Source organism: Vombatus ursinus, unplaced genomic scaffold (genome assembly GCF_900497805.2).
Source record: "Vombatus ursinus unplaced genomic scaffold, bare-nosed wombat genome assembly UNPS02004596.1, whole genome shotgun sequence".
In the NCBI taxonomy this organism is placed as follows: domain Eukaryota; kingdom Metazoa; phylum Chordata; class Mammalia; order Diprotodontia; family Vombatidae; genus Vombatus; species Vombatus ursinus.
Genome location: NW_020944374.1, coordinates 2,685,925 through 2,711,090, shown reverse-complemented (window position 1 = coordinate 2,711,090; position 25,166 = coordinate 2,685,925). Strand labels below are relative to the sequence as shown.

Here is a 25,166-nt window from a genome sequence, read left to right as displayed (position 1 = left end):
ACTGCCTTTAGAGTTTCCCTTCACATCCTTTCCCTTCATTTACTCCTGTGTTCCAAACTAAATTGAACTGCTCAGCTATTGGTACTGTGTACTCTATCTCCCACTTTCATTCAGTCTCTATCTCATGGCCGGAATGCTGTCTTTCTTATCTGTATCTTGTAGAGTCCTTAGATTTCTTCAGAGTTTGGCTCAGCTCTACTGAGCCTTCTATCATTTCCCCACTTATTAATACTCAATTCTTACTCATGTTACCTTGTACTCACTTATTTCTATAAATATGATCCTCCAGGAGATCATAGGTTCCTTGAGGACAGAGCACCTGTTTTGGTTTTGCATTTGTGTCCTTGCATAGTAGGTACTTAGCAAGTGTCAAACTGAATGAGGAGATGTTAGTATAGCCAAATATGACTTACCTGTTGATCCTGGCATGTTACGATTATGCTTATTTACTGTTCCCTTTGGAAAGCCAGGTACTTGTTTTTTTTTTTTTTTTTTACTATTTCTATTTTCTAAGTCTCCCTAATAGGGAGCACCAGTAGGTTGAAAACAGAGGACTGTCTGCACCTGCACTTAATGCCTTGCTAATTATCAATGACCGTTAACCAGGGATATGTCTTGTAAGCATGCATACCTAAATCCCTCTTGCCCCCAAGACAATGTCTCTTCCCTGGAGGGAAGCAGCCATAACTTCCAACTAAGGTGGACATTCCAAGGAACCGAACTCCCACAAATGGTCGTGGAGGAAATACCGTCATTAGTAGTAACAAGGGTCTTGTTATTGTGTTTTACAAGCATTAATTAATGTAAATATATCCTTACAAGAGTCCAGGGAGGTGGTTAAGTAGGAATATTCCCATATTATGAATGAATAAATAAAAGTACAGCCTCAGACCAAGAGACAAATGGTTAGTTCCTGACTCTTGGTAATGATTTCAAACTGGAGGGATGGTGTGACCGCTAATCAGTCTGCTCAACTTAGGAATTGTGAAAATCACCTTATGGAGCTGCCTAGAGTAATGTGTCTGAATAGAAAAATGAATACTTGCCATTATCTGGTACTTTGGTTAGATACAGTGTGCCAAAACTGGCCATCAGCAAACTATTCTTTAGAAAATTGAATCATCAGCTCTTGTGCTTTAAAGTGAAGTAATATGGCACTTAGTAAATGCTTATTAATTGACTGCCTGGCAGTATGTTTCAAGGAAGAGTTAATTTCATCACTGGTTAAAAAAAGTTCATCACACAAAAAAAGATTAGGCTTAATTTACGAAAAATGATTTATGGTCGGTAAACTCCTGTCTCTTTTCTTATTATGGAGAAGAAAAATCCAACAAACATTTATTAAACACCTCCTATATTCCAGGAACTGTGCCAGATGTTGGGGACTCTTGCCCTTGAGATACTTGCAGTCTAGTCAAGGGACACAACATGTACATAGACAAACATACACACAAATACAAGACAATTTGGGAAGTTGAGGGATAGAACTCGAAGCCAGTGGGATCAGAAAAAACCTTTCTTAGGCAGAAGTGCTTTAGTTAAGCCTTGAAGGAAAAGTCAGGATTCTAAGACACTGAAGTGAGGAATGTATTTCTGGCATGAAGGACAGCCATTGTAAAGGCAGCAAATGGAGTGCCTTATATGAGGAATAGTAAGAAGACCTCTTTGACTGGTTCACAATATGTATAATTTATAACTAGCCTGGAAAAATAGATTGAAGCCAGGTCACAAAGAGTGTAAAATGCCAAGCAAGAGGTGTTTATGTTTAATCCTAGAGGTAATATAATAGGGAGCTAGTAGAGTTAACAGAGTGGGGGGAGTTACACTGTCTGATTGTGATCCAAGAAAATCACTTTATCTTGTATGTGGAGTGGGACTGGAGTGGGAAGAGACTGGAGCCAGTCTAATTACAAGGCTTTCACAGTAATTCAAGTGAGAGATAATGAGGGCCTGAGCTGGAGTAGTGGTTGTGTGAGGGGAGAGGTGTTGTGGGGGTAGAAATATAAGATTTGAAAACTAATGGATATATGGTATGAAAGAGATGGAGAGGAGTCAAGGATAACACTGGGACCGTGAAACTGAATGATTGGAGACAGGTGGTGCCCTCACAGTAACAGAGTAAGGAGAGACGTTTGATCCCTGCTCTCCTGGTCTGGGTCCAGATCTTTACCCAGGAAGGGCTCCTGGTCTCCTGCAGCCACAAGTACTAGCACTCCTTTTGGCCCTGGAGCTGTGACCAGGGCACCTGCTCCTCTGTGACCAATCGCAAGCATTTCTCTCCACCCTGGAAATGTTTATGGGCAATAGAATTGCCAGTCTGTACCAGCTGCACCCAGTGCCATAAAGAGAACCTTGTAATCTCTTTCTGACCAGTTGTTCAACCCCCTTACCATCTCTGGGCTGAGAGCTTCTAAAGCTGCTGCTGCTGTTGCTGCTGCTGTCATGGCTACCTCCAAGGCCCATTGCTGGTACTCCTGCTGAGCTCCAGACCGGCACCCACCCAGTGTTACACATCTCTCCTACAAACTTTCTGAGTTGTCTTACTCTTACTTACTTACAATGTCTCACTCTGATTTTTTTGTTGACTCTGTTACTCCAAATTTTTATTTGAGGCATTATTTTCAAGTTATTTGGAGGAAAATGTTGGAAGAGTTCAGCTAGATCCTGGTCTGCACTCCACCATCTTGGCTTTTCCTTTCTCCACCTTTTTGACCACTGCTTCTCAGTCTCCTTTGCTGGATCTTCATACGGGTTATACCTGTTAAGCGTGGACATTCCCCAAAGCTCTGTTCTGGGCCCTCTTCTCCCTTTATGCTGTTTACCTTGGTGATCTTATCAGCTTCTGTAGATTCAAGTATAATTTCTATGCAGATGTCCTCAGATTTATTTGTCTAGCCCTCATTTCTCTCCTCACCTCCTGTCTTGCATCTCCAATTGCCTGTAGAACAGCTTCAACTATTCTGCTCAGTATATCCAAAACTGAACTTACCTTTCCCCCGACTCTCCCTCCTTCTGTCCTTTCGTGTTACTATCAAGAATACCATCAGCCTCCCAGTCACCCAGGCTTGCAACCTAGGTGTTGTACTGTACTTCTCACTTTCTTTTTCACACCCCCGTATCCAGTCATTTGCCAAGTCCTGTCAATTCTTTGTCCTCTGACACTGCCACCAGCCTTGGGCAGGCCGTCATCTCCTTATGCCTAGACTATTGCAGTAGCCTATTTGTTGACCTCCCTGCCTTAAAGCGTTCCCCACTCTAGTCAGCTATCAAAATGATCTTCCCAAAGTGTGGATCTGACCATATCACCCCTCTACTCAGTAAATTCCAGTGGTTCCCTTTCATTTCCAAGATAGTATGTAAAATCTTCTGTTTGGCTTTTAAATACCTTCATAACTTGGCCATCTCTTACCTTTTCATTCTTCTTCTACCTTACCCCACCACACACCGTGCAGTCTAAAAGCCCTGGCCTCCTTGCTGTTTCTTGAACAAGACACCCCATTTCCAGACTCTGAACATTTTTGTTGGTTCTCCCTGAACTCTATTCCTCCTTTTTTATCTTTTTTCTCTTTTCTATTTCTCCTTTTGTCTGCTTCCTAGCTTCCCTGGCTTCCTTCAAGTCTCAGCTGAAGTTCCACATTCTGCATAAACCTTTCTTGATCGCCCTTAATGTTAGTGTCTTCCCTCTGCCGATTATCTCCAATTTCTCCTGTATGTAGCTTGTTCGTATGTCATTGTCTCTATGTTGTCTCCTCCCCCAACCCCTCCATTAGATTGTGAGCTCCTTGAGAGCAGGGACTGTCTTTTACCTCTCTTTGTATCCTCAGCACTTAGCTTAGTGGCTTTATAAATGCTTTTTGACCGGCAAGGACACAGAGTAGGTCCTTGGGGTATATTCATAGTGGGTGTCATATGAATGATGATCCAGCAAAGGTCACTGGGAACAAGCAGAAAGGTAAGCAGAGGAACTAAGTACAAAAGCTAACATTCTTTCTGAACAAAATTAATCTATGGCTTTGTAAGTCATTTCATGACTGACGTCAAACATGTTTGGATGTAAAGTTTGAAGAGATATGCTTATAAAGCTTTTGTCAGTTCATTCTAGGGATTTCAATCTACAAGTGGCTCCTGTTCATGTATATTATGTGAATGTGACCTTTCCACACTGAAACAGAATTTACTTTCCAGTTTCTCTGTAAGTGTGTCGCCATAGTAACATTTGCATTCTTGCCACTACCCCATTCTCCCTTGTCTTTCTCTTGAGCACATAAATATATGATTACCAGATAGATTTTTAAGTGAATGCATGTAACTGGGAACCCTGTGGTATTAGTGTTGGGGGACTCCTGACACTAAACATTAATGTATTTTTCATTAGTCTTTTAATGGTGGGAAAACTCATTTCACAAAGAAAGGATCAAATTATGTAATTCAGGAGGGAACAGGTACGTTCTGTGCATTCCTTGTCTTTTTCATAAGGTGAGCAAAGAATAAAACTTAGGTGATTTGAATTTCTTAAGGGCTAGATATATTTTTCTCAGTGTTCAATCCAATGTTGAGAAAGTTTTTTTTTTCTGAAAAAGAAAATATTTACTGATGTAGGAAGAAGCCACCATCCATCATAAATGGGAAACCAAAGATGCACCATACAAATTGGTCATCAAAATGACTGTACTGTGCATTTCTGCTGGTAGCATATATCTGACTGTTTACTTTTCAGGAAGGGGAAGTTCCTTGATTCTTAGAGCTGTATGCCAGTATATGAGGGAAACCCAGTAAAGTCACTCATATCACTGAAAGGCAAGTTGGAGATGGCCAAGGCTGACAGTGCATCTAGTGTGGAAGTGGTGGTCACATTTCCTTTGAAAGAACTCCATTCTATAGCCCTGCATGTAGATATCTAGAAAAAATGACTGGTTAGTCCGGTAGATGGCATTTGTCTTTTCAAGAGTAGTATAGCTCCCAGCCCTGCAGCCCTCCCTCTCTCTCTCCCTCTGCCTCTTCCCAACCATCATCCCCAGTATAACCATCTTGAGTCATGAAATACTCTTTCTCTCACCCAATGCATGGCTCTCATTCAATTTAGAATCTGGAAGATTAACACTACTGGCACGATCCCACTTATAACAGAAGACACTTATAACTGCCTCAACAATTTAGAGGATCCTGTTACATCCTAGTCAGGTTCTGAATTTTCATGGCACATAAAGGTGTACAGTTGGTTTGGAATTTATAGTAAACGTAAGTTTTGTTGTCAGCACGTACGACATCAAGCTAACGTGATAAGCATGGGTACCAGTGTAACATGTGTGCTACTCATCCATCATCTCATCTATATATGACTGGCTCACCTCTTTTCCTAGTCATGTATATCCTTTATAATGCCAAAGAAAATAGTCTTAACAAAAAGTCAAGAATGTCAAGGCAATCGATGAAAAAAGAAGTATATGGAGTTGGCCTAGCCATACCAGATCTCAAACTGTATTATAAAGCAGTAATTATCAAAACAGTCTGGTACTGGCTAAGAAATAGAGTGGTGGATCAGTGGAATAGATTAGGTACACAATACATTATAGTAAATGACCATAGTAACTTCATGTTTGATAAACCCAAAGATCCAAGTTAGGGGAACAAAAACGCATTTGCAAAAACTGCTGGAAAAACTAGAAAACAGCATGGCAAAAAATAAGTATAAGCCAATGTCTCACACTGTATACCAAGATGAGGTCAAAATGGTTAAATGATTTAGACATAAAGGGTGATATACCATAAGCAAATTAGAAGACTATGGAATAGTTTATCTGTCAGATTTATGGATAGGGGAAGAATTTAGGACCAATCAAGATATAAAGAGCATTACAAATAGATTATATAAAGTTAAAAAGGTTTGTACAAAGAAAAATAATGCAACCAAGACTGGAAAGAAAGCAGGAAAGTAGGGGGAAAATTTTTACAGCAAGTATTTCTGATAAAGGCCTTATTTCTCAAATATAACAAGAATCAAGTTAAATTTACAAGAATATAAGTCATTCCCCAATTGATAAATGGTCAAAGGATATGAACAAGAAGTTTTCAGACAAAGAAATCAAAGCTTTCCATAGTCATAGGAAAACATATTCTAAATCACTATTAATAGAAAAATACAAATTAAAACAACTCTGAGATACCACCTCACACCCATCAGATTGAATAATATGACTAAAAAGAAAAATGATAAATGTTAGAAGGGATGTGGGAAAGTTGATGGTGTTGTGAGTAGATCTCACCCTTCTAGAGAACATTTTGGAACTATGCCCAAAGGGCTATAAAACTGTGCATATCCTTTGACTTAGCACTATCACTACCAGGTCTGTATCCCAAAGAGATTTTTTAAAAAGGGAAAAGAACCTATTTCTACAAAAATATTTATAGCAGCTCTTATTGTGGTGGCCAAGAATTGGAAATTGAAGGGATGCCCATCAATTGGGGAATGGCTAAACAAGTTATAGTTATATGATTGTAATGAAATAGTATTGTGTTATAAGACATGACAAGCAGGATGATTCCAGAAAGTATTACATGAACTGATATAAAGTGAAATGTGCAGAACCAGAACATTGTATAAGTAACATCATTATTGTACAGTGAACAACTGTGAATGACTTACCTATTCTTAGCAATACAATGATCCAAGACAATCCCAAAGGACACATGATGAAAAATGCTATGTGCCTCCTGAGAAAAAACTGATGTTGTCTGAATACAGATGGAAGCGTACTATTTTTCTCCTTCCTTCCTTCTTTCTTTCATGTTTTCTTGCACGAAATGACTAATAAAGAAATGTTTTACAAAATTGCACATGTATAACCCTTATCAGATTGCCTGCCCTCTCAGGAAGGGTAGAGAGGGAGGAAGGGATAGAATTTGGAACTTAAAACAAAAAAAAAGAATGTTAGAAAAATGTACATGTAATTGGGAAAAAAATTTTAAAATTAGTTTAAAAAATAAATAAATAAAATAACTGCAGACAGTATGAAAATACTTGAGAGTCCGCCTGCTGAGATAAACCCAGGGATTACATGAACACAATTATAAAACACTTTTCACACAAATAAAGACAGATCTAAATAATTGAGGGGAAAAGAAAACAGTCTTATATAGTATTTTTAAGACAGAAGTAATATTGTAGTTTTATTTCAAGTAAGCAAAACCACCTAATTATTTGCTCCCTCACTTGCTGATACTTCTTTGACTAAATCTCAAAACTTCTATAATCTCTGTATGTCAGGTAAGAAAGGAGCTCAGAATCTCTACTTATCAGGGTAGGAAAGAATTGCCTGGGGACCTTGACCAGTTAAGTGGCTTATGGATAATCACACAACCAGCATATGTCAGAGGTTGAACTTGAAACCATGATTCTGAGTCATGCTCTGTATACACTATATCACCTCTCATGTAGGCACACGCACACGTCTCTGTGTGTGGGTACTTATATGTGTATAGATACGCTCACACTAATATGCCTACTCACTTGCTTGGTCTTTTCTGGGTAGTATGTATTCAATCCACTTTGTTTTTCCAATGTAGATGTTTAGACCTCTCCCCTTTGCATTGCTATAGAGTTTACTAAAGCAGCTTTCTAGTGTTCTGAGGCATGACACAATTCGCATATTGCCATTGACAAATGGTGTTTAGAACATCATACAAATTATAGGGACTTCTTCTGTTTGAACTCTCTGCAGGACATCTTCCATTATACTACTGAACACCTTGGGGTAGCTTGTTTCCCTGTTTTAGACTTTCCTTGTTGTTGATACTTAACTGATCATTGAGCAGTGTCATGTCTTTTGTTATTTCTGTCTTAGTCTTATGTAATTTGAGTGTATACGTGGTAGACACTTGGATGAAAGCTTTCAAGGCTGCATGTTGTCATACTAAGCCAAATAAAGACTTTTTTTTAAAAAATCAGTGGAGATTAGATACGATGGGATTTTAAATTCGCTCCACCTTACAGTCAGTTATTTGACCGTGAAAGTGTGCTCATAGAATCCCAGCTCCAGAGTTAGAAGGGGCCTCAGAGATCAGCTAGTCTAACCATTTCTTTTTACAAAGGAGGAAATTAAGTCTCAGAAAGGAAAAGTGACTTGCCTCAAGGTCATACAGGTAGTAAACTAGGGGAGCAGGACTCAAAGTAGGCCCCTTGACTCTGGAGCCAATGCTCTTTCCAGTATATCATGTTGCATCTGTGTGGTTGAGAGTCCTTGAGCTTGGAGGGAGATCTGGGTTAAATTCCTGGCTCTGATACTTACTAGTTTTCCATGTTGTGATTTGACATTGACTTTGAAAAAACCTAAAATTTGAATGAGAAAAGTATGAAGAATATTCAATTTAAAGAGAATAACGTGAGCAAAGACACACGGACATGAACAATCAGTTCACCCTCTGTGTTAGCTTTCTGTACAGAAGCATAGTCCATGGCCAGTTAGCTCTGCTGGTGCATTTAGGCACCATGTGAAGCATTTTGCTTCATTCTTTTTTCCATAGCCACTGACAAGACTCATTATAAATATGTGGTATTAGTGATGGAGAGGGACCCAGAAGAAGTATGAATGAATTGATATATCTCAACCACACTGTAGATATACTTTACTTGCTGTGCAAATGTGTCAGCTCAATTCTCTTTTCAAGACTCATATAACTTGATACTTAAAGGAAGTTCTTTGTAAGGCAAATGCTCATCCTTCTCTGTCTTCTACTATTTTAATTTTTCTGCCCGTTCCAGATTTGGGGTTTGTTTAAAGTGAGAAACAACTGTTTGTTGTTTAAACTGTTTGTTTAAAAGAAGGAGCAACGGGGCAGCTAGATGGCACAGTGGATAGATCACCAGCCCTGAAGTCAGGAGGACCTGAGTTCGAATGCGGCCTCAGAACAAACACTTGACACTTACTAGCTGTGTGACCCTGGGCAAGTCACTTAACCCCAATTGCCTAAAAAAAAGTAAAATGAGGAGCAACTTAGAAGAGCCCAAGCACTTGCCCTAATGTGCCAGTTGCACCATTGTATTATATGATGACTGAATTGGGAGTCAAGAATTAGTCAGTTCTTTACAGGAGTGTTCTAGTAAATGTTCAACAACTCACTTTCAAAAAAGCAATGTATACACAATACACTTTGAAGTTCAGTCTTCATTATTAACATTTTCTCCATCACTTGAAGTCTCAGCAATCAACAAAACAATAAATCAAGCCCTGCTTTGTACCATTTGCCAATTTCTGAAGTATAAATGCTCCTACTGAAAATTCAACAGTTGGCTCTGGAGAGCCTGTATATGCTGCCTGATTTCTACATCTATGTTCAAACTCAAGTTTGATTGAATTGAATTGAAAAAAAAATGAAAAAAGGCGGGTATTTTTTTCTGATTGACCATTGGCAAATGGGCCTGAGTAGTTTGCTAGGCACAGAGAGTCTCTGGCAAGGTCCCACTTGTTTATTCCTATGGTCATTTAGGAGGTGAGAAAGAGGCATGCAGACTTTTTCAGAAAGTACCACAATTACATGAAGTCATTTAATGTCTCTTCAGGTTATCTTGTGGAAGAGAGCCAGTATAGCAGCTAAATAGTGATTTCATTTTAAAGAAATGTAGTTGGGGTATTTCTTGTGGATCAAATTTCAACTCACTACTTGCCAGGAAAAACAGTGAAAATATCCCAAACCAAGTCTTCAGCAAAAATCAGGAGATGGCTAGCCACAAATGTACACTCTTGTCAACAGACAGAAAAACTGCTTCCCAATGCCTACACTGCTAACATGGCCAGAATGTGGCACAGGGGAAAATGGGCTATCACCTGTATGCTGGTAGTAATGAGCAGAATGCCTGCCAGCTCTTTCGCTATTTGTTCACTTTCAGCATGTAGTAATGGGGGAGAAGGCACAAAATAGGGTTTGCGGTTGTTTTCGGGCTTCTTACTGAGATCAGCCTCTTTTCTCTGCGATGGAAGGCAGAAGGTAGCCTTTTGGCTTTTATTTGACACCCCCAGTGATGTCCCTGCAATATATTTGTTGATGTTCTCTAAGCTGGAATTTTGCTTCTGTTCTGTAACTTGATGTCTTGATGATTTATTTGTTCAGTAGCAGAAATGATGACAAATTTTGTGAGGCTGCCTCATTGACTTTTTAACTACTACAGCTTTGAAGAATTTACAAGTTAATGCAACTGTGAATGTTTTATATTACATTTCATAAGCACAGGACATGTGCTTTCTTGTGAGTTAAGGGGACATTTTTTACAGATAGACAGAACTTAAAAACCTACTCCCATGACAGATTATGTTGTTCTAAAACTCTAGTAAAGCTCATGTGCAGTGGAAGAGTAATTTTCTCTTTTCTGTTTACTTTTCTCCTCTGCAGATATGCCAAACAGTCCACACAACCAATTCACCTTCAGGCCCCTCCCACCACCGCCGCCACCACCTCATGCGTGCACATGTGCCAGGAAACCACCCCCTACGGCGGACTCTCTCCAGAGGAGGTCAATGACTACTCGAAGCCAGCCTAGTCCAGCAGCACCGACTCCCCCAACCAGTACCCAGGACTCTGTGCATCTGCATAACAGCTGGGTCTTGAATAGTAACATACCGTTGGAGACAAGGTACAGAAGCAATGGGTTCTATCAGGCTTCAGCCAGGCCCAGCTAGAGATAATGCTTTTGAGTAGAGAAAATAATTTTACTATCTTAAAAAAAAGGGAAAACAAAAAATATGAAGTAGGAGGGAGGAAGGAATTAGCTAACCAAGCCATCTTTAGAGAGTCATATGCAATTGCCTCACCTTAAGGAAATAAGAACTTATAAGGAGAATTACAAAAATATTTACTGCAGAGTTGTTTGATTGAGCAAATCCTTGCTACATTTTAAATTGACTTCAATATCCATAAAATGCTTCAACACACTGGAAGAGTAAAGCAAAATACACTCATATTTTAGATGAATTAGACTCTGCCCTTAGAGATATATGTGAAGTCTTGGCAGTAGAAGGACTAAAGCTACTTTATTTGGTTAGGTTTTTAGGTTTAACATGCAAAAGAGCTGGTCACTCCTGAAAACTTGATTCTGTGATGAAGGTATGTTACTACCAAGTATCAGCTGGTGCCTTGGTCACATGGTCCAAACAGCCAGGCTTCAAATCAGAAGCATACTTATCAGTTTTATGTTGAAATTAGCATAGAGTAATAATATTACATTTGTCTTAGTACCTCCAGGCAAGGCATTTCTAAGCACATATACCAAGGAAATATCCAGATGCTTACTTCTTCCAGTGAATAGTAACTGACATCTACTTATTGGCTTAATGTTGGTAAAATTCTATATGTACTTGATCTCCTATGATCCTTACAACTCCCCTGTGGGAGTATTAATACTAGTGTTCCTGGGATTATCCCCATTTTATAGATGAGGGGACTTGCCTGAAATTACACAGCAAGTGCTGGAAGTAGGATTCAAACCTAAGTCTCTTCAGACTCCAAATCTTTCACTATTTTCCCTTATGCTACGTTATCTTACAACACCGCAAAAAGACAATACATGTGCAGCTATTAGAATCCTTTATGCCCAGTGTCAACTCTGATCAACTTTGCTGAGAGTTTGAACTGAAAAGGGAGAGCTAATGAAGTCATCACTTTCTCTTTGGAAACCTGTTAGGTTCAATGATGAGCCAACCATTGGAGACATATGCCACTTCTCAGGTTATTTGTGAATACAAAAAAGCTGTTTTTGAAGCAGAAATGACAATTCCCTTGGCCATAGTACACTGAAGGTGGCTTTATCTAGTTCTTGGCCTATTGGGAAGTTCTGGGAAATGATTTTATGATATGAATAAAGGAAGGAAAAGCATTTATTAAACTTCTATGTGCTTAATATTCTGCTAAGCATTGGAGATACATGTACAAAAGGGAAAACCAGCCTGCCCTCATGGAATTGACATTTTAATAGGGAAGCAAAGGCATATAAAGGAGTGGTGACCAACAGAGGGTTGTTATTTGATATGAGAAATCACTGGAGTGGTGAGTAGAACCTTCCAACCAGCTGACATGCTCTTTCCAGAAGCAGTACTACTGTACAACTAATTACACAGTTAGGAGCAAGAGGTGGAAAGGGTGGAGGTGGGATGGAGCATGTGGTAACCAGGGCAAAGCTGAGTGCCTCGAAAACTTTCAATCTAGGAACCAGTACAAATGATACGAATAAGCAAATAGAACAATCATACTTTACCTAGGGTTAATGATAGGCTTGCCAGAGGTCTCATAATATTCCTCTACTTAATTTATTCCTGTTTAAACTGCAGGGGAAAGGTAGAGAGAGACTGGGTTTCTGCCTCACAGACAACGGTAATTTTCCTCCCAGAAACTCACTTTTAAAGTCATGGGAAGGGAATGATTGATAATTTGTAGATTTGTGGATTACTCAGGCTTTACATACATTTTCTCATCTGGCATTACAACAACACTGGGTAGTATGCTATTCAGGTTTCTGTTCCCATTTTATAGATGACAAAACTGAGGCTCATAGAGGGGAAGCAGTCTGCCCCCATGGTCACATAAATAGCAAGTGGTAGAACTGGTATTTAAGGCTTGATCTTCTGACTCCTGCCTATTCCATTTTTTTGGTTCTTTTTTTGATTACTAGCTTATGCTGAGTAAGTAACATTTTCAAGTTAATTGACATACCCTATTCCTCTGACATAGCAGTTAATGCTGAATCTGGAAGGAAGAAATGGCAGAGCTAAAGCAGGGAAGATTTTTCTTATTTGAAGTGTACATCTGGGCATATTTGCACAAACTGCAGCCATGGACCTTCGGTATCCAAATAGGAAATGTATTAATTGGTCTCATTTTCATGAGACAGAGAACATAAGTTTTCTGTGAGCCTGAACAGAGAGTATGTTTTTACATATTCAGCATCACAGAGAATGAGCTAGGAAAACACCAGGCTAGAACTTCCTAGCAGAAGTTGATCAGTCAGGACTTTCCAAATATTGCTTTAAAGCAGAGATTCTAACTTTTTCTGTGTCCTGGACTACTTGGCAGTCAGTCTGATGAAGCCTGTAGAACTCTTCTCAGGATCATATTTTGAAGTGTATAATATAAATACATAGGATTACAAAGGAAACTAGTGATGGTCAAATGTTAAAATCAGAATACTAATAGTGAATTAAAAAAAAGTTCACAAGCCTGAGGTTAAGATCCCCTGCCTTAAAGTATGCACATTAAATATATAATCAAAGATAAAATTCACAAATTAAGTAACAAATAATTTAATTGGCTCCTGACCACATGTTTTCGGTGTTAAGTAGACATCCCTTCCCTAATCTCATAGGTGGTATCTTCCTTATTTCCCTGATGGAAAATGAAAATTTGAGTTCTCAACTGCATGATTGCACATAATATTGGGTATACTGCATCTATCTGTGATTCTTTCCTTCCCCACCCCACCCATGAGTCCTCTACACTTACTCTGCTGACTCCTTTTCCTTCAGAGCCCTGTTCAAGTGACATTTCCTCACTAAAGCCATCTCTTCAGTCTACAAGCATCTTCTAAGGGCCAGTTGTGTGCTAGGCACATAAAATACAAAGACAAAAGTGAAACAATCCCTGCCATTGGGGAGTTTACATTCTAATGGGAAAGGGGAAAACAAGCATTCATTCGACACCTGCTGTGTGCCAGATACTGTACTAAGAACTTTACAGGTATAATCTCCTTTAATCCTCACAACATCCCTGAGAAGAAGTAGGTGTTATTACTAATCCCATTTTACAGGTGAAGAAACTAAAGTGATTTGCCCAGGTTCCACAGTTAATAAGTGTCTGAAGTTGTATTTGAACTCAGGTCTTCCTTGATTCCAGACCCAGTGCTCTATCCACTGCACTGCTAAACTCCCTGAATTGGGAAGAAAAATGTCTGTATACATCTCTCTCTCTCTCTCTCTCTCTCTCTCTCTCTCTCTCTCTCTCTCTCTCTCTCTCTCTCTCTCTCTCTCTCTCTCCCCCTCCCTCCCTCCATATATATCATGAATATATTTAAAATTAGTTCTTTGGAGATGTACTTTGGGGAGCAAAGTCAGTAGTTGGGAGGAAGTGAGATCAGGACAGGCCTCTTTAGAAAGTGGAACTTCAACTGCCTTGAAGGACACCAGGGAATCCAAAGAGCAGAAGTGCAGAAAGGACATTTCTAGGCATGGGGGACAGCTACTGGGTCCTTTGTGCAGAACAGGAAGTAGGCCACTATAGGTGGACCAAAGAGTATGTGGAGAGGAGTCTTGTGTAAGAAGACTGGGAGGCTAGGAGACGCTGGTGAAGAGTTTTCGTTATCAAATGCTGTTGTTTTTAATTGATCTTAGAGGCAGTAGCGAGCCACTGGAGTTTATTGAAAGGGATGAAATGGTGAGAGCTGAGCCTTAGGGAATTTGCTTTGGCAGGTGAGTACGGAGGGACTTGAGGCAGTCAGACCCACCAGCAGGTTAGTGCAGCAATCCAGGCATGAGAGGATAATGGCAGCAGTGTCAGAGGAGAGAAGGGGGCATATTAAAGAGATGCCATAGAGGTGAAATCGACCAGCCTTGGCAATAGATTGGATATGAGGGGGATGGGGGAGGAAGGTGAGAGATAGTGAGGAGTCAAGAAACAATTTTGTAGAGGATGAGTTAGAAGGCAAGGAGAGCAATCAGGAGAGTATTGTAATAGTTCAGGTAAGAAATGTTAAAGGCCTGAATTAGAGTGTTGGTTGTATGAGTGGAGAGAAGGGAACAGTCATTCTCACTTGGACTGTTGCAGATCCGTCCTAATTGGCCTTTCTACCTCTAGTCTTTCCTCAGTCCAGTTGTTAAAGTGACTTTCTTAAAGTGCAGATCTGATTATATCAGTCACTGAGCATTTATTAAGCACTTAGCATGTGCCCAACCCTGTGTAAAGTGCTAGAGATACAAAGAAAAAGTCCCTCTTGACATGAAGCTCACATTCTAATAGAGGAAAGAACATGTAAATAGCTTGTTACATACTGGATACTCTGCCTCTCTTAATGCACATAAGGTTGCATTCATCTTCTTAACTACCAGATCATACTGTTAGCCCATATGGAACTTGGAGTCCACTCCAGACCCCCCAGTCCTTTTGCAGATGAACAACTGTCTAGCCCTGCTTCTCCCAGATTTTACTTGTGAAAGTGATGTTTTGAACTCAAGTATGAACCTTAACATTTCTGCTGATTAAATTTGAACCTGTTAGGTGTAGACTGGTGCTGAACAAATATGATAGAGATCAAGATGAAGTAATCTATGTTATTAGAGCCACCGGATGGCCCCTAAAGAAGTTGTTGCTCACTATGGTTCTCAAAGCCTGCTGTATGATGAAAACAGTATCCCTTTCCTCATGTGGCCACCCTGATTTTCTTTCTTTTTTCAGTTCTTTCTTCCTCTTCTCCTTTGTTCATCTTTTTCTACTCCCATTTTTTCTCTCCTGCCTGTGTCCTAGTCCTACTAGTGGAACCTCTGGCCATTGCTTAGTCTTATTAATGGCACTAAGAGCTTCAACTAAAAACATGTTCATAGATTGTAGATCTCTACAAAGAGGCTTAACTACCTCCTATCTCCCATCCACCCTGGTGTCAATTTTGAAGCTCATATCAATATGCTCCTTCATTCCACTGTCAGAGAGAGGGAGTGCTGGACTAGCTGTACTGTGGACCTGATCTATGTAACCCAAAACTCTGAGAGGCCTCTTGCAGAGGAATCCTGATCCAAAGAGGGCAGCTCTCAAAACACCTTGAAATGGTTAGATGTGAGCAGTAGTTTAGATTCTCAGCTTGTGATGCTCAATAGGAAAACTCCATCAGCCCCTTCCTCTATTGTGCTTTTACAATTAAACAGACACATTCTCTTTCTTTAAAATGAGATGTCTCTGCTAATGTAGATTACAATTCCATAAAAACAAATGATACAGAAAAGTGTACCATAGTCAACTGGCTCATAAAATAAATGAGCAAAATACATGTCTGTAGCAAATGAGAAAGAATAAAGAGGTAATCACTGTCCTTCCTAAATGTTAAAAAAAAGTACATTCTGTCAAATCAGTAGGAGCTCTGTAGGTGAATAGAATTAGGAAAGGACTTTCACTAACTGCAAAGGGAAATGAAAGCTAAATTTATTTACAAAATGAGGGAACATATAACCTAGTCATCGAAAACAGATATTCCAGGATAATTGCAAATGAGCAATCACAAATTCCTTCCTGCTCAAATCTTTTTAAATGGTGTCTATGAGTGGGAGGGAAGAAAGTGCTGAATATCTGTTTATCTCTTCTTGAAGAGAGTTTTGTAAAAACAAGAAAAATTGAGACCTCACACATTAGTTTATTTCTAACCCTTTTGGTCCTTTAAAAGAATAATTGGTCCTATTGTTAAATTCCAAATCAGGAATTACTATTGAGCAGAAGGCAAACAGAAATAAACATTGGAAAACTCCCCGGTTATATCAGAGACTCCTTTGTTTCATCTTCTTTATATGTGAAATAAGCTTATTGATTAGAGTAAATAATTTTATAGACCCACTTAAACATTTTAATATGGGAATAGTCAATTTAACAGAAAATATTTGAAATTTACCTTTTGACTGTAGTCGATTTTTAATACAAATTTCAAAATTCAATTTAGAGCATAAAGTTAAACCCAAGTACATTTAAGCATGCATCTAGAAGGGGAAGAAAAATAGATGAAAAATTGAACAAATATAAAGATCTGTTGTGCTGTTCCATCTCCTGTGATTTCTCTCACAGTTTGTCTCTCTATCTCTAGCATCACAGGGGCAATCAGAAGTGGCCTCAAATAAAGCAAACAAAGATGGGAAGAGCACCCACCCAAGTGTCAACTAAGACTGTGCCAGAGGGAACCAGGGTTTCAAGGCTCACTTCTCAAGATAGCTAAAAGAGAGAAGGATACCAAGTGCTTAGAAAAAAAATCAGACATTATTACAGTAAAAGTTACTGAGATGATATCAATAACCACCAAGCCATCTGCCTGGCCGATTTTCTCATCTTTACAAAATCTCATGGAGAATAATCTATGCGTACATTTGGAGCAGCCTTGATGAGTTTGGGAAGGGAGCAGGCAGGCTTTCACTAAGGATATTCCCTAACAGATCAAGTCTTTGAAAAATACCTGTTGTGTAGAATATACCATGCCAATGAATGCATGACCCAAAGAGATGGTCCGTCAGTACACATATGTTGGAGAGACACTTTGGCTGGTCTGAGTGCACAATTAAATAGGAGTAGGAAAGAAGGCTAGATTGCCTTTCAAAAATCACACAAGCTTCTCTCTGAAATGAAGTCACTTTTTTATGTCAGTATTCTTCCATTTATATTGTGTGACTATGAGTCATGGAATGCCATGGTTTACAAAGAATGAAATTTGTAGATCACATAAAGAGGCTCATATTGGTCGTAAGGAAACTGTAATGAATGTATTAGCAAAGAAAAATTGTGCAGGTGAACTGGCATATGGTTAAAGATATAGATGACTAGAAAAGCCTATACCAGCATATTGCGGGTTCAGTCCCAGACCACTGCAATGAAGTGAATATCACAATAAAGCAAGTCAGACCATTTCTTTTGGTTTCCCAGTGCATATAAAAGTTATATTCATACTATACCATAGTCTATTAAGTATATAATAGTGTTATATCTAAAAAACAACATGTATAACTTAATTAAAAATATGTTATTGCTAAAAATGGTAGCCCTCATCTGAGCCTTCAGCAAGTCTTAATCTTGTTTCCTCAGTGTTAATGGCTGCTGACTGATCAGGGTGGTAGTTGCTGAAGGTTGGAGTAGCCATGGCAATTTCTTTTTTGCTTTTTAATTTTTATTTTTCAACATTCACTTCCATAAGATTTAGATTTCAAAATTTTCTCCCCCTCCCTCCCTCCCCAAGACAGCATGCAATCTGGTATAGGCTATACATATACATTCATATTAAATATATTTTTACATTAGTCATGTTGTAAAGAAGAATTAGAACCAATGGGAAAAACCATGAGAAAGAAAAAACGACAAAAGAAAAGAAAGTGAATAGTATGCTTTGATCTGCATTCAGACTCCATAGTTCTTCTTCTGGATGTGGAAAGCACTTTCCATCATGAGTCTTTTGGAGTTGGCAATTTCTTAATATAAGACAAATGGAGTTTGCCACATCAAATGACTCTTCCATTCACTTGAATACTTCAATTTTAGGCCATTTTAGGGTTATTAATTGGCCTAATTTTAATATTGTTGAGTCTCAGGGCATAGAAAGGCCCAAGGAGAGGGAAAGAGATGAGGGAATGGCCAGTTGGGGGAGCAGTCAGAACACGTATAACATTTATTAAATTTGCTGTCTTATATGGGCGTCGCTCATAGTTCAACAGAACAATTACAACAGTAGCATCAAAGATCACTTATTACAGATCGCCATAGCAGATATAATAATAATGAAAAAAATTGAAATATTGTAGGAATTATCAAAATGTTACGCAGAGACACAATGTGAGTACACACTCTTAGAAAAAAAAATGGCACTGGTAGACTTGATTGACACAGGGTTGCCAGAAACCTATGATTTTTTTTAAAAATGCCTATCTGGGAAGTAGAATAAAATGAGGTATGCCTGTATTGCATTTTTCTGCATTCACATAATTTCAGGAAATCAAGAGGCAGGAGGCCAGCTCTTTGGGTAGAACCTGGGAGGATGCAGGCAATAATCCCATAGGATGAGAAAGTATGTATGTGCTCCATTCCACATGGCAGAACAAAGTGGCCATGTCGTTGAGGTCACACATCTGTTAAAGTTTGGAAGTACACTAAGTGATCCAGCTCTTGTCCTAAAGGAGCATGCATTGTGCTTGGGGAGATAATGCATGTAAGCTTATCACAAAATAAAAGGTAGTTTGAGGAGGAGAGAGAGTTAACAGCCTTAAGAATCAACCTGATCTAAACCTTAAAGAAAGGTAAGAATGATGAGAGGAATTTCTACAATTATAATATCTGGAAGGAATCATTGTGTTAATTATCTTCAGTAGAATACTAAACCAGGATATATTCCCTTTAGAAAGAAGAATTGCAGATGTTTGTGTGAATTAAGAGCATTTTATTACCTTGATAACATTATGGGTGATATTATGAGTTGGTGTCTGTGATAGCTGTTTCAATATACATATCTCCTAGGAAAACAGACAAAATCCAAAACCTGACTTTTCTTTAATTTATTTGCATATTTTAAAGGAGGGGAAAAGAGGGCTGCTGCTTGTCTCTTTGCATGAGGTAAATCAAGGGATTTTACTGGCAACCAGAAAGTGTCCTTCAGAGTTCCAAGAAGAGATGTCTTTGTGTAGAGAAAACTAGTGGGAGGCCTGAGGGTTATTCTTCCCTCCGGGGTGGGGAGAGCCTTTCAGAAATGACAGAAGCATCATGAGTGGAGGATAGCCATGAACGGAGAAAAAAAAAATTTCTCTAGCAACTACATTGACCCTTTCCAAATTCACAGAGGCATGTATGAAGGTGCTGCAGGAAATTCCAAATGAGAAAAGACTTTGAATGAATGAAAGAAAGAATAAATAAATGCAAGAATGAAAGTGAATAAGTGAATGAATAGGCCTTCTAACTTAAAAGAGGAAGGTATGGAAAGGATAGGCTGAAATTTTGTAAAATCACAAAGGGAAGGAGAGGATGAATGCAAGTATTCACAGAGTCCCAGATTATTAGAATTAGGCCTTCACCTCTACTTGAAACTTGAAATAGAGCTTTATGACTAATAATAATAGCACACATTTTTATAACCTTTTATAAAAATACTTTTTCAAAGCATTCATCTCAAAACCTTGGAAGTGGGTATTGCAAATATCATTAGCCTCATTTTATTGATGGAAAAATTGAGACTTTAAAAAGTAAAGTGCCTTACCTAAGGTCACATAGCTAGTAAGCGTTAGGTCTTCTGATTCCCACACCTACGAGTGTCTCTCGGGCTGGCAATTTACATGGCAGGTAGGCTCCTCTCCCTCACCCTCCAAGGTAGTCTAGGCTGATAGTAGTTTGAAGGAGGCTTTAGGTACATTCACAGGTGATGGATCAAGAAGGCAAGAAGGAAATCTGGCAATGTTGAGAGGACTCCATGAAAAGCAATGAGACTCTTCCACAAAAATATCCTTGATGCTCCTGTCACAGAATCTTGGGCTATGTTGATTATGAGGATGATGGAGGAGGGCATCTATTATGTTCTCATGAAGTGATTTGGCCCAGTCAAATTACCAGAGGAAGGGTTAACTTCCCTCTTTGATCAGTTTTAGTCTCTCATAGAGAGAGGTTCAATTCCTGTGGGTAGAGAGATGAGCCATATGTGTATAGCTGAGGGAAATTAAAGTTAGATATGCATTTAATTGATTTAAAACAGAAAAATCAGTGCTTATTTATGCATCTGCAATTGAATAGGTATAGATTACTATCCATTTTCTACAGAATTTGAAGAAGTACATTAAATTGTTATTATTTAATGCTAATAGATGCCCTCAGTATTATATGACATGAAGGGTTTAAGAAGTGAGGATACATTTTCCCCTTTCATAGATGTTTTTGAAACCCTTACAGGAACATTTGTAATATTCCCATTTACTACCATAGAGCCTCATCAGTCGTGAAGATTTTTTTTTCAATTTCCTTATGTGTCTATTTCCTTTTGGCAATATCTTGCTTTTTCTTTTTAAATTTAAAATTGAATATTAAAACAGATGCAGAGGAGAGCACTACTTACACATAAACTCTTGAACTGCATTTTTGTCATTTGCTCTGTGGGGAAAAAACCAATTGTATAGAATTGATAGCAACATTTTAGTATCTCCTGAAGTCCTTAGGGAAAAGCATTGTGCTCAGACAGATGAGTAGTCATCAGATTTGATGAGAGCGTAGCCGAAGCTTTGCAGTGCTCATTTGTCTCTATGCTCTAAGTTCTTTTAGGTGCTATGAAAATACATTTAGGTTCTAGTCTTACTGCCCAGCAATAGCCTGCAAAGACAATGGTAATTGAGGTGATTTCATTGCCATTCCCTGCCCCCAGTAGCCTAATATTAGCTTGTTAATAAAGTAATAGTGAACTTGTTGTCTAATGGCCCCTCATCGTTGAGGACTGTGCTTTGGCTCCAGCTCCAATTCGCGTGAGTTTCTCAGGAGCTGCTGGTGCATGCATGTGGTGGGCTCTCTATCTAGATGATATTGATCATTAGTTGTAATTGTCAGTTCTTCACCTGCCTCCATCAGTCTTCTGCCTTTTGACAATATGATGAACAAATCAATGTCCTACACACTGAGCCACTTATGTGGTATTTGAAATCCAATTGTTCTTCCCAAATCTACAAAATGTGGAGGTTTTTCTTTCAAAACACTGAATAAGAAAAACCTCATTTTGGTGTCATTTTCCCCCCCTATTCCATAGGGCATGTGGGGGATGGAATACTATAGAAACACTCATTTATAAGAGACATTTTTGTCAGTCAACATCCAACAATTCCATAGAAACTCTACAATGCTACTTTGCCAGATTTCTCATAGGGGGCCAAATAGGAGAATAAAGGGTGCACAGTACAGAGAGATATAGATCTTCCTCACCCAGCAGGCATTAATTGGAGAATGAAACAGCAGTATTGTAAGGAATCATGATTTAATTTAAAGAGCAGAGAATTAGAAGTCCTCTCTGGTTCCAAGTTCAGGCTTTGTCACTAACTAGCTGGGTAATATTAGGAAATTCACTTAACCTCTCCATGCTTCAGTGTCTTCATCTGTAAAATGGGACCATGACCTATTCTCTATAACTCACCTATTCAGTATTAAAAGTAATGTAATTTCATCCTGATAGCATAACACCAGATCTGTGCTAAGGATAAAATGAGATCATGGATGTAAAATGTATGATGCATTAACAGTAACTTCCATTTATATAACACTTTAAAGTCTGTGAAATGCTTAATACACATAAATGTACTGGATCCTTACAACACCTCTGTGAAGAAGGAATTACAAAAATATGAAGCTCCAAGAGATTAAATTGATTAGTCTGTAGTCACATATATCGCCAAGGGCAAAATTTAAAGTCATGTCTCCCATGATTCTAGATTAGAACATGTTCTACTATACCATCCCACCTCTCCCTATGTAACATAAAGTATCTCTTTTTCTTATCATCAACAGTATATTGCAGGCATTCTCCCAGATAACATTGCCTTGGTCAATTGGAAAAGTAGTCTGGTGTGATAGATAGGACATGCACTTAGGAAGACTGGAGTTCAAATCCCACCTCAGCACTTGCTAGTTGTATGACCCTGGACAAGTCACTGAATCCCTTTGTGCCTTGATTTCTTCCTATGTAAAATGAAGGAGTTGGTCTTGTTGGTCTCTGAGGTCCCTTGCCATCCTGACTCTGTGAGCTTCTGAATGTCATTTTACAATATTGTCATCATTATATCCTAACGAAACTCTACCTTACATGTCATTTAAGCTCTCAACCGTTTAGAATTCTCATACCATTATTCCTTTGTAGTATTTTTGTCCTACACTCTTTTAACAGAATCAGTCATTTAGTATATATTAAGGGGGGATGGAGGGCCTGGGCTCACTCTCTGTCTAGCTCAGACCGACTAGGGCAGCGAGGGGCATAGAAACCCTAAATGCCACTGTAGTATTAGAGTATCAGTTGTTGATTCCACCCAGAACACTTCACTTCTGCCCTGCGAGGATATATGATACTGATTGTCTACCCATTTAATCAGAAAAGGGAGAGTGAACAGCCAGAAGAAACCTTCTGCAATACTGAAACTAGTGGTGAATTTGGTAAGTGCCCTGATATGGAGGAGAAGCAGGCCTTTAAAAGGTCTAGAAACACTGACGAGATGGTGGAACTGCACATTTTGCTTCAGAGCAAGAATACTGGAGCAGTGATTGGGAAAGGAGGCCAAAATATTAAAGCACTTTGTACAGACTACAATTGCCAGTGTTTCAGTACCAGACAGCAGGGGCCCTGAGCACATGTTGAGTATCAGTGCAGGTATCAAAACAATTGGAGATATTCTGAAGAAAATCATTCCTATCTTGGTAAAGGGCCTGCAGTTGCCATCACCCACTGCAACCAGCCAGCTCCTGCTCGAATCTGATGCTGTGGAATGCTTAAATTAGCAACACTTTAAAGGAATCAACTTTGACTGTGAGTTAAGACTGTTGATTTACCAGAGACTGTCAAGAAGAATTATTGGGGTCAAAGGTGCTAAACACTCAGACCACTATCAAGCTTTTCCAGGAATGCCATCTTCATTCCACTGATAGAGTTGTTATTATCAGTAGAAAGCCTGTGATAGGGTTATGGAGTGCAGAAAGATCATACTGATTTTATATCTGAGTCTCCCATCAAAGGACGTGTACAATCCTATGATCCCAGTTTCTATGCTGAAACATATGACTGTGGTGGTTTCACAATGATGTGTGATGAGGATGCCCTGTAGAATTTCCCATGTGGGGAAGAGGAGGCTTTGATAGAATGCCCTCAGCTCATGTTGCGTGTCCTATGCCCCCATCTAGAAGAGATTGTGATGACATGAGCCCTTGTGGAGAACCCCCACCACCTCCTCTTTGCTGTGATGGCAGGGTGGCAGCAGAGATGGAAATCTTCCTTTTCCTTTACCATCACTATTTAAGAGGGAACCCCAGTGACCGTTATGGTGGTGTAGTTGATTTTAGTGCTAATGAGACTTGGGACTCTGCAATAGATACATGGAGTCCTTCAGAATGACAGATGGCTTATGAACCACAGGGTGGTTCTGGATATGATTATTCCTATGTAGAGGGCTGTGGCTCATACAGTGATCTTGGGGGACCCATTATTACAACACAAGTAACTATTCTCGAAGATTTGCCTAGGTCTATTTTTGGCAAAGGTGGCAAAGGCAAAAATCAAACAAATATGTCATGAATCTGGAGCATCAGTCAAAATTGATAAGGCTTTGGAAGGATCTGAGGATCAACTTATTACCATTATAGGAACATGGGACCAGATACAGAATGTGCAGTGTTTACTGCAAAATACTGTGAAGTAGAATTCAGATGATGAAGGATTCTAATGCAAGATTTTTTTTCTTTTCTATGGTGTGAAGCAGTATTCTAGAAAGATTTTCTAAGACTAGTGAAGAACTGAAGGAGTCCTGCATCCTTTTTCTCTGCTTGTGTTTAAAAAGCCAATGTTCCTCTGCTTCATAGGCATTCTGTTAGCTTTGTTAAATACAAGACAATGCTATGGAGCCAGAGCTTTGTGGTGGAAAGAGCACTAGACAAATGACCTTGGCACTAATCCTGATACTGAGCTAATGACTTGACTTCTCTAGGCCTCACTTTCCTCTTCCGTAAATTGAGTGGGCTGGAATGAAATTGGATTGATCTTTAAAGCCTCTTCTGTTTCTATCCCTGTACTCACCACTTGACCATGCCCAGAAAAAAAACGCTATGATCCAAAGGCCAGACAGCTGTCTAAGATACATATGCATCACTCACCAGTCACGAGGAAAAGGGAGTATTTGTGTTTCAGTTCAATCTTCATCCCTGTTAATAACAGGGCGATTCAAAGTTTAGTAGCCAGTTGTTGGTGCATTATTCTCGAAGAGGACCATGACATCAGGAAGGTGATGCCATAACTCTTGAGTGAATTGGATTTAAGTGAGGAGGGCTGTGCAAAGTCACCAGCCTCACTCTCTCCTCCAGAACCATCTGGGTCCAGTGGCAAGATATAGATCAAGATGACTGGAGATAGCCCCAGATGTGGTGGCAGACCTTGGCCTTTTTAAGCTAAGGTCTTTCCCAGGTTTTAGTTTGTCTGAGGCAACACCTCATGCAGGAATTAAGGCTATGTAAGAAGAAATGAAGCAAATAATGACCTCGTTTACCTAGTCAAAAAAATCAGTCTGGGAGGGGAAGATCCTCAGAGTTTCTGGCTAAAAGAGAAACAGTTGCTATTTACACTCACTCTGAGCTATCAGAGCCCAAACAATGACCCTATGTGGACAGAGAGAGAAGAGGGAGGGAAGGAAAGAATGAATGAATGAATGAATGAATGAATGAATGAATGAACAAACAAATGAACGAACAAA

General features: G+C 39.2%; 1 protein-coding gene and 1 pseudogene across 1 annotated transcript in view; both read left to right on the top strand.

The window, feature by feature from the left end:
- Positions 1-25,166, top strand: part of TENM1 (teneurin transmembrane protein 1) — a 540,368-nt gene that overhangs the window by 231,305 nt on the left and 283,897 nt on the right. The window contains exon 3 of the mRNA XM_027838584.1: positions 10,384-10,624. Coding sequence (XP_027694385.1) covers positions 10,384-10,624 — 241 coding nt within the window. The remainder of the gene's footprint in view (positions 1-10,383; positions 10,625-25,166) is intronic.
- LOC114025245 lies at positions 22,776-24,146 on the top strand (annotated as a pseudogene).